The following is a 13,671-nucleotide window of genomic DNA, read 5'->3' on the forward strand; positions in this document are numbered from 1 at the left end:
GGAGCGGGGGAGGCGCCGGGTGCCGGGGCCGGGCCTCCCTCCGCTGCGCCAGGGCGCGCCGCGCCAGCTGAACCGTCACCAATATTAATGACGGGAGAGAGGGCGAGGGGGCAGGAAATCGGAGCCGGCTCCTGTGGAAGCGGTGACTCAGCGGCTAGCCCGCGGGCGGGAGGCGGCCGGCGGCGGGGTGGGGGGGCGGCCCGAGGGGACGGGGCTGCTCTTTTGACCCCCGCGCGGCCCTCCTGGGGTCAGGATGCCGGGAACCGCGCGCAGACGGCGAGGGCGGGCCGCGGCGTGGGCACGGGCACTGGCTGGTGCCGCTGGCCCCTCCTGGGGGAGAAAGAAAAACGAGCCGAAAACTCAAAGCAGGTTGGGCCTGGGAGGCGGCCCAGGCGGGCAGGAGAACAAAGCGCCTGACGCGGGGCTGGGCCGCGCCGCCACAGGAAACGACCGGCCAGGCCAGGGGGACCGGCCAGGCCAGGGGGACCCGGCGCCCGCGCCCCAGTCCGCGGCCCCGGCCCCGACCCCCCTCGCCGGCCGGCCGGCCTTGCAACGGCGGAAAGTGAATCACTAATTAAAACCACTCCTCGGCATCCCGGAGCCGCGCTCTGCGCATTACTATTATTTTGCTGTTTGAGAAGCCTCAGTTGGTGTGGGCAGTGCGGCTGGAATCTTTTCCTTCCAAACCAGGCTTTCAATCCCGCCGAGCTCTAGTGTGGGACCTGGGACAAGTGCCCGGGCGTGGCCGAGCCTCGGCTTCCTCATCTGTGGAATGGGGATGGTAGCCGCGGCAGCCTCCTGGGATTCACCGGGAGCGTTTCAGTTCAGTGCCAGGCAGAAAGTCGGTGCTCAATTAGCGGAGGCTATTATGACTGTAATTATTAACAAAATAATGCGACAATGCCCTGACTGAGATTCCTGGCCTGTTACATCCTCCCCAGCCTCTTGGGTATGGGGGAGGGGGGAGGGATAAGACTTGGAGAATTCAAAAAATCAAAAACATAGCTTCAGCAAGACTGAAGTCATCTCCCCCATCCCCAACAAGATGTAATGAACCGCAAATAATCAGCCAGGGCATTGCCCCCAAGCACAAGCCCATCCCCCTTGGAATCCAGGCCTACCCTCCACCCCACTCCACCTATCCAGGCAGAACCCCCTCAATCCTGGTTACACAAGCTGGATATGGGAGTCAGTCCCTGCAGAGAGAAGAGGACAGAAAACCTGACCCTACCATAGAGCTCCTGTGGATAACACCTTCCATTCGAACACCCAGAGGAAGCCAGTTCCTGACTTCTGCAAACAAGCGCATCCAGGAAATGAACAGGGGTACTGAGAAGCAGCATCATTGGAGACTCAGATCCCCATACACGTGGGTCTCCCCAACCTGAGGGTCCCCCCGACCTGCACCCTCCCCTGCCTCCGCCCTAATTTGTTACATGCAGCTCTCTTGCCAGTTTCAAAGTAATAAAATCTTCCTGAAATGCTAGAACCATGAGGCCCAGCGCTGACAAGGCGGCCAGGTTCCAGAGGCCACTGCTGCAGGACGGCGCTGTAAGCCCCTGGCGATTGTTAACACGATCGCTGCAGTCACAGCCCTTGGCCTGCTGGTTCCTTGCTCCCAGAGTCAGGGACAGGTAGCCGGGGTGCCCCAGAGCCCCTCAAGGATCCTCCCACTACCAAGCAAGCCAGAGCTCCACACCCAGCAGCAGAAACCAGGGCCCTGTGTGCACCGTAAGTCATAGCCATGGATACCTCAGCCTGGTGAGCTCAAGTGCCCAGGCAGAGAAGTGGGGGATGGGGTGGGGTGAAAGAAAGAGATTACAGTCTCTCTCTCTCTCTCTCTCTCTCTCTCACACACACACACACACACACACACACACACACACACACGGCCTGTTTTCCATTTGGGGCTGACAGTGCCATGGACACATTGTTCTAGCTCCCAGAGCTGCCAGAGGGGAAGCCCACGTTCCCAGGAATCCCAAACCATCACTCACCTTCCCCACCAGCTTGCCTTTGCGGTTCATGCACAGGTAGAATTCCGTCTCCTTGCCCTTGATCCGGACTTGACTACCGAAGGTGTCTGTCTCCACTAGGAGCTGGGCTTCGAAAGGCAGAAGGAGAACAAGACACATTTTATTACCAGGGGCAATGGCTTGGTCTAAAGGCTCAGTGACATGGTCCCTGATCCTATCTTTGGTCCCTCACTCCCCCAAAATCAGGCATGGGGAGGCCTAACAAGTCCCACAGGACAGATGCCTAAATAACCACAGAGAAGTCAGAGAAGTAGCAGTCCCTGCCCCTCAGGTGGGGAGATGGAAGCTGCAGATCACCTGTTCCCTTCCCTCCAGCCTCTCTTGGCTCCGCTTGGGATCCAGATGGCTCCAGCCAGAAGGGAGTTCTGCCCTTGTGGCTAAACACCAGTGTGCCCTTCTCCCCATCGTCACCCACCTTCCCTAGCCCCTCAACTCTACTGCACCAAACAGGACAAAGAGCCGTGCAAAAAACCCATTTCCCAAAGCAGGACAGACAGCCATACAAAAAGGCCATTATCCCAAGCAGGACAGGCGGCAGTGCAAATAACTCCATCCCCCAAACCCAAAGCAAGACAGACAATCATAAAAATAACCCCATTCCCCAAATCAGGACAGATGCCATACAAATAACCACAGAGAAGTAGCTAAGGGGACCAAGGGGACAGATAGACACAGATGCAGGCACGTGCACACACACCTCCCCTGCCTTTCAGGACGTCAAGCTATTTCCTCCAAAAGTTAGGTCTATGGCCCCCTCCTGCAAAGCAAACATCTGGAGCCCCTGCTAGTGCCCCCTGGCACCTTTACCCTGGCTATTCATAGCAGGAAGGGCACAGGGAGTGAGATGCGAGCTCCCTGAGAAAGGGTATGCAGGATATTCCACTGCCTTCCATGGAGGCCACCAAAGCTGAAGGGTAATTAACTCCCAGGAGCCCAGAAATTCCAATCAGGACCCAATTCCCCCTGCGATCCCCCCAGGGTGGGAGACCCCATGCTACATCATCCATGCTCCACAGAGCCTCCCTCAGGATGAGGGGTCCAGAGCTGATCCCCCAAAGCCCTGCCTGAACAAGGACATCAAGCAGGCAAAGAGTGACTGTCCCTTGATTAGGTGTGCTGTATCCAAATCGAATTTTCCTCTCCCTCTGCCAGTCCACATTTTTCTCCCCAGTAGGCTGCTGTGTGACTTTGGGTAGGCCACGCGCCCTCTCTTAGCTCTCTCTCCTCTCTGATCTTAAACCCCTGTGCCTGACTCCCCAGTACCACCTACTTTCTTTGCCTGTGACCGCCCCCCTCCCAATTCATGCACTCTTTCTCCTGACCCCTTGCTTCCTAGCCCCTGCCCCTCCCTCACCCACAAAAGTTTAATTTCAGTGACAAGGGACTTGCTTCTCCATAACAAAAATCATAGCCCCAAATTCCTGAGTACAGTATCCTTGGAGCCACAAAGAGTATACCTCAGTGCCCCTAAAATACACTAGGTATGATTTCAATAAAAAAAATTACAAATATAGACCCTGGTGCCCTGCTGTGAAAATTAAAACCATCTGGAACTTGAGATTTCCAATAATTAATCTAGCCCTCCTTTGACACCACTACTAATTAAAATACGATACCCACCTTTCCAAGAGGGAAAAAAAGAAGAATTTACATAAAATTTAAAGATCTAACAAGAATTTAGTAACTCTAGAAACAAGGGGAGGCACATTCTTCCCTCCACCTCCCCCTAGCCCTAGTCAACACTGAGTCAGGGATATTTACCAACGCTGAGATGGCGGTGGGTACAAGCCCCTCATCCTCCCTGTTCCCCTTAAGTCAAACTCCCTGTCATTTCGTCTGTGAACTCCCTCCCCAGGGCCAAACATCACTGCAGCTCTGAAACTTGCTTTCTCCATCTCTTCGCAAAGCTCAGGCCCCACAGCGGGTGAGGAGTTATGGAGGCATCAGGACAATTTCAGGCGCTTCTGATGAGGGGGAAAGGTGAGAGCTTTAGGGTGCACAAATCTGGATATGAATCCATGGCCCCAACCGTATGACCCTGGGCCTCAGTTTCTTCTCCTGTAAAATGGGGGTATAATCTTCCATAGTTATTGTGAGGATTATACAAAATGACGCTGTGAAGAGCTTAGCACTCTGTTCTCAGAGGTCAGGGAGAGAAAACTCAATAAATGTTAATTTTCCTACAAACTGCAAAACCAAACTGTTTTCCCAAAAGAAAAGAAAAATGAAAATATAGTGGAAGGAAATCGGAGGTGTCTGCAAGGGTGGAGGAGCAGCAGAGCTTCCCTCCCCAGGTCTTGAGTTATGACCTGACCTTCCCAGCATCCTTCAGGGCTGCAGGCGTCCCACACTGTACAATGCATCAGAAAATGCCTGGGGCTGGGGCTCACCGGGTCTAGTTTCCTTCTGGCATTGCCATCCTAGGCTGTGTGACCTTGAGCAAGTCATACCCCACTCTGAGCCTCAGTTTCCCTACCTGTGCAAGGGGGAGGGGCTCGACCCTATTCTCCTTCTCCTTGGTAAGATTAGGAAGTGGGGTCTAGCAGAGGGGCAGGGATGGGAGATGCAGGAAGTAGGTAAAGCCACTGAGCTGGGGCCCAGATAACCCCAAGTAGGCCCAAGGGGGAGACTCCCTCTCGGCCCTACCCAGCACATGCCCGGGCCTCTGTCCTCGCAACAGTTCCTGCTATGCTCCCCTTAGAGCGCACTGAAACATCCAACCCTATGAGATTGGGTGTCTTTGTCCCCATTCTACAGTGTAGGAAACTTAGATTCAGAGCATCAGCCCGGTAACAGGGGCTGACCTCAGGACTGCCTGCCTCTTTCTACTGGGGCCTGGGCTCCAGGGGAGAGGCCCCCAGCTCTGGAGGGACAGGCCTCCCAGCGCAACCCCCACTCCTCACCAGCCAGCACCACCAAAGGAAGGAAGCCCTGGTCTTGGCCTTTGCCTGAGCTGTCCAAAGGGCCTGGGGCAGAGGTTGCACCTCCACCCCGCCACGAGCCTCACCACCCCACCCCAGCATGGGGAGGGTCTGCGCCTGGCCGTCATGCCAGGGGAGCCAGAAGTCTGTTCTCTCCCCGACCGCAGCATGCGATGGAGTGACCTAGACTCCACTCAGCACATGACATCATGAGGAGGGAGCTGGGCCAGAATTATGTAAAGTCTTTGGGGAGTAATAGCAGCAGCAGTTCTCAGAGAGAGAGAGAGAGAGGGAGAGAGGAAACGAGACAGAGAGAGAGACAGGAGAAGGAGGAGAGAGAGACACCACCCAGGCCAGGTCCTCAGCATCACGCACCCACTCCCATGACCCAAGCCCCCAGGATGCTGCTCTCAAGAGCTGTAAACCTCATCCGGGCTCAGGCACAGCTCCATTCGAGAGGCCTGCACCAGGCCAGGCAGAGGAGCTGATGACATTATCTCACCCTGCTCATCAGACTTCCTCATGGCCCTGGCCGGGCCACTGTCCCCTCCAGCCTGCACGATTCAACAGCCCCCTCCCCTTGCCATTCTCACCCCCATCCACCTCTCCTCCACACCACAGCCAGAGGAATCCTTTCAAAATATAAATTTGCCAGGCGCTGTGGCTCATGCCTGTAATCCTAGCACTTTGGGAGGCCGAGGCGGGTGGATCACCTGAGGTCAGAAGTTCAAACCCAGCCTGGCCAACATGATGAAACCCCATCTCTACCAAAAAAAAAAAAAAACAAAAATTAGCCGGTCTTGGTGGTGCACACCTGTAGTCCCAGCTACTCGGGAGGCTGAGGCAGGAGAATCACTTGAACCCAGGAGGCAGAGATTGCAGTGAGCAGAGATCATGCCATTGCACTCCAGCCTGGGCGACAGAGTGAGACTCCACCTCAAAAAATAAAATAAAAAATATATCAATTTAATTTTGTCCCTTCTCTGCTAAAGACCTCCTAGGGATCCCCAAGCCACATAGAAGAACATGTAAACTCTTCACTGGGACCCACAAAGGGCACACAGCCTGGCCCCTGTGGGCCAGCCCCGCCTCCCTGCCTTGTTGCTCCCCTCTAGCACACCAAGCATGCTCCTGCCACAGGGCCCCTGCACATGCCGTTCCTCTGCCTGGGGGCTGCTTTGCCCAGAGCTTCCAGAGTGGCTCCTCATCTCCTAGGTTGTGGCACAAATATTGCCCCCAGAGAGGCCTTCCCAGACCATGATGTCTAATGCTGGCACCACCCTCCCCAGCCCAGCCCTACCCCATCCCCCTGCTCCATTTTCCTGAGAGCTCTTCTCCGAAACTCTTATTTTTATTGTCGGTCTCCACCCAGCAGAAAGTAAGCTCCACAAGGACAAGAACCTGTGTGTCTTATCACCACTCTGACTTCCAGTGCCTATCCCACGCCTGGCTCAGAGTGACCGACCGGCAAGCCAGTTTTAATAAGCTCATCAACAGCCTTGTGGTGTGGAGATGACTAACACCATTCACTGGCTAATGAAAACGAGATTCAGGGAGGTGAAGTGGCTTGCCTGACTCACATGGCTGGGAAGAGCAGGGTAAGGTCTGAGTCCAGTGTCTGATTTCACAGTCAATGCGCTTCACTACTGTGCACCTTCCTGGTGTGACTCTCGGTGCCACTTGCAGGAACCATGGGTTCCCACCCACCCATCCCCAGCCTCAGGGACGCAGCAGAAAACCTTTTCCCTCTCTGGGCCAGATCTAGGTAACCTCTGAGGCCTCTTTCAGTTCTGCCCCACTGGAAAGTATCAGTAACTGACATTTCTTTAGAGTTTATGATGCGCCGGGCATTGTCCTAACTACCTTACATGCATTATCTCATTTAATTCTTACCACCATCCTAGAAGGTTTGAACTATTGTTATTATCCCCAATTTACAGGTGAGAAAACCAAGTCCCACAGTCACACAGTGATAGAGCTGAGATCCCAGCCCAGGCAGTCCGACCCAGAAGTCTTGGGCTTTGCCTGTCTACCCCAGCCCTCACTTCTCAGAGGCCCCAGCCCCTTTCCTGAGGAGCGAGTGAGTGAACAGTGAAGGAGGCAGGAGGATCTTCTCTTTGGCCCCACTTTCTTTGGGCAGCAGTTAGTGGACAGGGATATCCACCTTCCCTCAGCTCCACTTCCAAATGACTTTGAGGAAGGAGGGAGCCCCTAGGGTCACCCTGAGAAAGATACCTTTGATATCGGGAGAGGGGGAAGCCCTCAGGACCACCCAGGGCTGGGATGCGACCACAGCCAGAGAGAGGCAAGGCAGGTTTCAGAGCTGATCAAGAGGAGAAAAGGCTGCATGAAACAAGAGGAATACAAAAAGGGAAACCCCGGGCCACAGCTGCCCGAGAAGGAGGGCCCACAGAGCCTGTCTCCCCAGGGCTCCACACAGAGCAGGAGCCCAGAGGCCAACCAGGGCTGGGGCCAAGGAGAGTGGTATAAAGAAAAAGGGCTCAAAGGCTCTGCTCCCTTCTCCAGCATCCAGAGAGGAGAGCAGCAAAGGGGAAAGAGCGCAGGAAGGGAGCTGGAGAGAAAACTTTCTACAAAAAACTCACGTTGTCTCTTCCCACTTTAATACCTGCAGCAAAAATGACTAAATAATGATGGTAACAGTGACTAGTTATCTGAGCATCTACCATGTGTAAGGCAATGTTAAGTGTGAATGTGGGGTGGTGGCTCAAGCCTGAAACCCCAGCACTTTGGGAGGCCAAGGCAGGCAGATCACCTGAGGTCAGGAGTTCGAGACCAGCCTGACCAACGTGGTGAAACCCTGTCTCTAATAAAAATACAAAAATTAGCTGGGTGTGGTGGCGCGTGCCTGTAATCCCAGCTACTCGGGAGGCTAAGGCAGGAGAATCACCTGAACCTGGGAGGCGGAGGTTGCAGTGAGCCGAGATTGCACCACTGCACTCCAGCCTGGGCTATAGGGCAAGACTACATCTTTAAAAAAAAAAAGAGTGTGAATGTGGAATATTTCATATGAGGCCGGGCGCGGTGGCTCAAGCCTGTAATCCCAGCACTTTGGGAGGCCGAGGCGGGTGGATCACGAGGTCAGGAGATCGAGACTATCCTGGCTAACATGGTGAAACCCCGTCTCTACTAAAAATACAAAAAACTAGCCGGGCGTGGTGGCGGGCGCCTGTAGTCTCAGCTACTTGGGAGGCTGAGGCGGGAGAATGGCGTGAACCCGGGAGGCGGAGCTTGCAGTGAGCCGAGATCACGCCACTGCACTCCAGCCTGGGAGACACAGCGAGACTCCGTCTCAAAAAAAAAAAAAAAAAAAAAAAATTTCATTTGATCGTCACAACAGCCCTATGAGATAGGAACCATTACTCCATTTTACAGACGAAGAGACTAAGTCAGTTATGCAGATAAGTTAAAAGGACCCGATTTGAACGCAGGCAGAGCAAGGCCAGAGCCAGTTTGAGACAGATGGAGATTCCGACCGAGGGACGCAGGCAGTGGGAACAGACATTACGCAGGCTGGTGATGACAGAAAGGGGAAGTGGCATTGACTGATTGATTGATTGCTTGACTAATCCCAGTGTGCTTCCCCAGCCGGGTTTCCCAGAGGGTGATCCGGGGCCTTGCTGTGAAGACTTTGGGTTTGAAGGGTGGGAAACAGCAGGGAAAGACTCAGAGAGGCAGCCAGAGGCCTGGAGAGAGACACAGCACAGAGACAGAGCTGAATCCCACAGACACAGGGGACAAGACCCAAAGAGGCGGAACCCAAGGAACAAAGCTGGAGGGTGAGTTTGTTTTCCCCAAGCCTGGGGTAAAGTCCCCGAGACCCGCAAGAGCAGCAGGGGAGCTGGGAGCCAGTGAGGGGCTGGGCCCCCGGTCCGGGGCCCTGCGAGGGCTGGACGGTAGCTGACCAACTGCAAAGATCCCAGTGCTGACACAGCTGCTGGCTGCTCTCCAGGCGTCTTCCCCCAGTGAAGAACCATCCTCACTACAGACAGCACTGAGGGGTCACCCTGAGTCAGCCCTCCCTCCTTCCCCACTGAAGGCAGACCAGGTCTTGAGAGAGGGAGAGAGAGGCGGAGTTGGAGGAGAAGGTATCCTTGCTGGAGTCGCTTCCCCGTCCACTGTAACACACACACCCATGCACACACACACAGACTGCTGTATATGGTCTTTTCTCAAAGGTGCCCACAGTTCTCTTTCTCCATATGGACACACCAGAAAGTCGGGGGGAAAAATCAGTAGGGTTCATCGGGAGCTCTATTTAACCCTAGCTGTAGCTCTAGTGCCGCCATGTCAGTCAGGGGGTTGGTGAGGTGTGGATGGTCCTCCCTGGGGATAGAAGTTGTGGGACATGAGCTCAGAGGGGCAGGGTTTTAGGTGGAGATAGGAAGTTCCATTCCCAGCTGGGAGAGCTCCTGAAGAAAGCTGGGTCTGATGATCGCCCTATCCCCATTGCACAGTGCAAGGTTGGCTGGATAGAAAGGAAGAGTGGTGGGAAAGGAGGGAGGGAGCACTGATTTGCCAAGTACCTACTGTGCACTGAGATCTGTGCCAAACAGAAAGAAGCCCCTTTGCCCCAATGCGCCAGGGGAAATGATATCTGCCACGCAGCCCGACACACACAGACGTCAACCGTACATTCACTTGCTCAAGCATACACTGAGAGCGTCTTCGTGGTTGGCCTTGTGTACTGGGGATGCAGGAGTGAACAAGACAGACAAAACCTCCACCCTCCAGGAGTTTACACTCTAAACACGGGAGACAGATAGTGGGTAACTAAATATATAACAGAAGGTCAGACAGTGACAAGTGCTAGGAAGTGGGGACAGAGCTGGGAACTCTCTGATAAGGCGACAATAGTACAGAAGCCTGAGTGGGTGAGGGAGCAGGCCAGGGGGATATCTGGGAGAAGAGCATTCTCAGGACAGCAAATACAGAGGCCCTCAGATGGACAGCGCTAGGGCGTTTACAGGATGCCCGGAAGGCTGCTGTGGCTGCGGCCACGTGAGCAAGGAGCTGAGGCAGAGCCTGAGGCTGCCACAGGATCAGGAGCCAGGCACACCAGGCCTGCAAGCTGACTCAAGGACATGAGTGTTACTCGAAGTGAGACGAGCACCTCTGCGCTGTGGAGGAACTCGCTCACATTTTGGGATGTGCGTGGAAAATGGACCGTGGGGGCTCAACTCTGAGACTAGGGGTCCCTGCTACGTCAGCCACCCAACCAGTCCAAAGGACCTCTGGCAACTACCGGAACGAGGGAAATAGGGAGGAGAGGACCTCCTCCCAGCTCCACCACCAACTCAGCAATAGCCCTGAAGCCCCCACCTTCCTCCCTGAGGGCAGCCCCCGTTCCACTTTGAATTGCCCGTACATATTTTATGCATCCTCCTGGCCGCCTTTAAAGGGGCCCTGCTCTCTGCCAGGCCTTGTGATGGACATGGCGACATGGCAAAGAACAAGACAAGGTCACTCCCTCCAAGGAGCTCACACTCTCACAGGGCACCAGCCATGTCAACAGATGGTTCCACCGCAGCAGGACCCTTGTTGGGACAAGGGCGAGCACAGGGGCTCCAGGGCTCTGCACCCAGCCCGGGGGCTCAGGGAAGCATCTGCCCGGGGGCCGCTGACTCCCTGCGAAGCTGGAATCACAGACTCACCCCATGCCTGAGCTGGAGGAAGCTGCAGAGTACCAGCTGCATACCCTTTACCCCACCCACATTACAGGTGGGGAAACTGAGGCTCAGGGAGAGAACGGGTGGGCTTACAGTCATGTGGAAAGTTCATAGCCTAGGTTCTTCCTACTCAAAGTCAGCCTCTAGTAAGGAACAGGGGGCCCTAGACTGAAGGCTCCTTGATGACTGGGACGAGGCATGTCACTCACCACAGCAGCCGCCTCCCCTGGTGCTTGTGCTTGGTAATTTATGTTGAATGAATAAGTGAGTGAGGGGAGACACACCCAATCAGGGGAGCCAAAGGCCCTCCTCCCTCATGGGGCAGACCTTGCTGCTGGGAATCACTGGAGGACGCCTCCTCTACCTGCATCTAACCTGCCAGGGTCCCACTGACAGCAAACAGGAGCACCGCTTCTTCTTCCCTCAGGTCCTTTCTGGAAGCCTCTGGAGCCAGTACCTGATGGCAGCTCCTCACCCGAGCCCACGACAGCACCACCGCCCCACACACCCACAGTAAGGAGGTCAGGTGGTGATTATTAATACTGGTTTAATGATCACATAATCTTTGAGCAAAAGATTGTCCCATTTCAATTTCCCTGTTTGTAGAAGAGGAAACAGGATCAGAAAGGCTAACTCAGATCCACGGTCTCCCACTCGAAAGTGGTGGAGCCAAGATTCAAATCCCATTGGATTCCCGAGTTGACAAGCTCAGTCCTCCAAATACCATCTCCCTGGCTAGCAGGGCCCCTGTGCTGGCCTGCCCAGGGTTATTCTGGGCGACGTCAGTCTGGAGGCTGGCCGACGGCAAAATGGGGTTTTTTCAATCATTTTTTTCCTCAGAGAAATCTTTTTTCAAATAAAATCAGGCAGGAATATCCAATCATAAGGTTTCATAAACTTTAAAAGCAGAGTTGCCCCAGAAACTCCCCGATGCTGGAGTCTCCCTGCGTGTGGGCTCAGCTGGCCCCTCCTTCTGAGGAGTTGGTGCCTCCCCCTCTGGTCACATCCCAGGCTTAGGAACATCCACCTTGAGGGCAGGTGGAGGGGGCCTTCTCCTCCCCACTTGGCAGATAAAGAAATTAAGCCCAGACATGGAGGCTCTTCCCCAGCTCTGCAGGATGCTCAGCGGCAGAGCTGCGGCTGGAACTCAGCGTCCTGCTTCTCATTCCAGTGGTGTTCTTTGACTGGCAACTGCCTGCAGGACAGAGTGTCCAGCACCAAGGGCAAGAAGAGGGGCGGCTGATATTATCCCAGGTGGGCAGGATGACCCTGCCCCACAACCTCCCACCTGCCAGATATTCAACTACCTAAGTCTCCAGCCCTCTGGCCAGCTGTGCTCTCCCTCCAGAACCCAAAGCAAGGCTGAGAAAGTCCCTTATTCCTGGAGCAGCCCACTCTCTGAGCCCCTCAAGCTTTTCGGTACTGGGAAAGCTTTAGGGGGCCACAGGGAGACCCTCTTGCAGAATACCAAGGTGCGGAAGCCCCACTGACATCTAAGCAGATTTCACTGAAGGACCACCCACTGCTGTGCAGCAGGCCAAGAGCCCCTGAGCAGGGCACCCAGACCCTCGTGCCCACCCACAGAGCCGGCACCTCAGGATTCTGGCCTTTACAGAGGCAAATCTGAGTTTCTGAGTGTCCGTGTGATTCCAGATTCCAGGTGTTTACAGGGATGTATCCGTGGTGTTTGCTGAGACTCTGAGACTGCATGTTATCAAATCACACGATTCTGACAAAGTGTGTGGTACATCTCAGACTGCATCATTCTCAGTGGGAGCAGGTTCCTCAACAGAACTGTCCTGGGCGCCCTGGCCGCCCTCCCCCTGAGACAAGGCGGGCCCCTAATGCAGGGCAGCCCCACCCTCCTGCCCCGGCTTGGCCACATAAATCACCCTCCCAATAATATTTGTATTGATGATCTAGATTGGAAGCCTCAGTTGGCTCCATTGTCTCACTTCCTCTCCCCGGGCTCACAGCTGGGGTCCCTTGGCCTCATCTGTGTCTCTAATGTGGCATTTAAATGGAGCAGCAGCAGCAAGGCCCTGTACTGCCCTGGGTGTCGGGGGGTAGGAGGAGTACAGAAACATATTCCTTGAGAGAGGATCATAAAATCTTAGAAAGTGTGGTGCTGGCAGAGAAGCCAAGAAGGCCTAGTCCCTAGGTCCTGGAAGTGCCGCCCACTGGCCCCACCCAGGTGCTTGTCAGATGCAGCAACTCGGGCCCCGCCCCTGAGACCCACTGAACCAACACGGGCATTTGGACAGGATCCCTTTGTGGTCACACGCATGTTACACTTAAGAAGCATGGCGGGGCGCAGCGGATCATGCCTGTAATCCCAGCACTTTGGGAGGTCAAGGCGGGTGGGTCACCTGAGGTCAAGAGTTCGAGACCACCCTGGCCAACACAGCGAAACCCCATCTCTATTAAAACTACAAAAATTAGCTGGGCGTGGTGGCGGATGCCTGTAGTCCCAGCTTCTCGGGAGGCTGAGGCAGGAGAATCGCTTGAACCCGGGAGGCAGAAGTTGCAGTGCGCTGAGATCGTGCCACTACACTCTCCAGCCTGGGCAACACAGCAAGAGTCTGTCTCAAAAAAAAAAAAGAGAGAAGAAGAAGAAGCACTGCTTTAGCCCAACCATTGCATCATGCAGAAGAGAAACCAAGGCCCAGAGAAGGCAAAGGGCTTGTCTGAAGTCACACAGCAGGAAAGATTCTCTGAGTTCCCAGTTCAGGCAGAGGGAATGAGAGGGCGAGTTGCTTCTGGGGTGAGGGGCCGGCCATTTCCGGGCTCCCCTCCCTCTCGAGCTCCCGCCTCCTGTCTCAGGGTGTGGACAGATGGTTCAGACCAGAGTCTGACCCCCCTGTACTCTCCCAGCCTGGAGGGGCCAATGAGAGCTCAGGGGACTCCCCAGAAGGGCACCTCCTCCCGCCACGGCCAGCCAGCTGCCCCTTCTGGCAGCAACTGGACAGCAGATCCCAGGGAAAACCACCACCTGGGTCAGCCCAGCACAGCCAGGCGTCTGTGGAG

The 13,671-nt window shown here is 55.1% G+C and overlaps 1 protein-coding gene across 1 annotated transcript in view; it reads right to left on the reverse strand.

Annotated features, from left to right (window-relative positions):
- The window catches only part of LOC105480865 (fibroblast growth factor 18), a 38,858-nt gene that overhangs the window by 6,681 nt on the left and 18,506 nt on the right, over positions 1–13,671 (reverse strand). The window contains exon 4 of the mRNA XM_011740059.2: positions 1,998–2,104. Coding sequence (XP_011738361.1) covers positions 1,998–2,104 — 107 coding nt within the window. The remainder of the gene's footprint in view (positions 1–1,997; positions 2,105–13,671) is intronic.

This window comes from Macaca nemestrina, chromosome 6 (genome assembly GCF_043159975.1).
Source record: "Macaca nemestrina isolate mMacNem1 chromosome 6, mMacNem.hap1, whole genome shotgun sequence".
Classification (NCBI taxonomy): domain Eukaryota; kingdom Metazoa; phylum Chordata; class Mammalia; order Primates; family Cercopithecidae; genus Macaca; species Macaca nemestrina.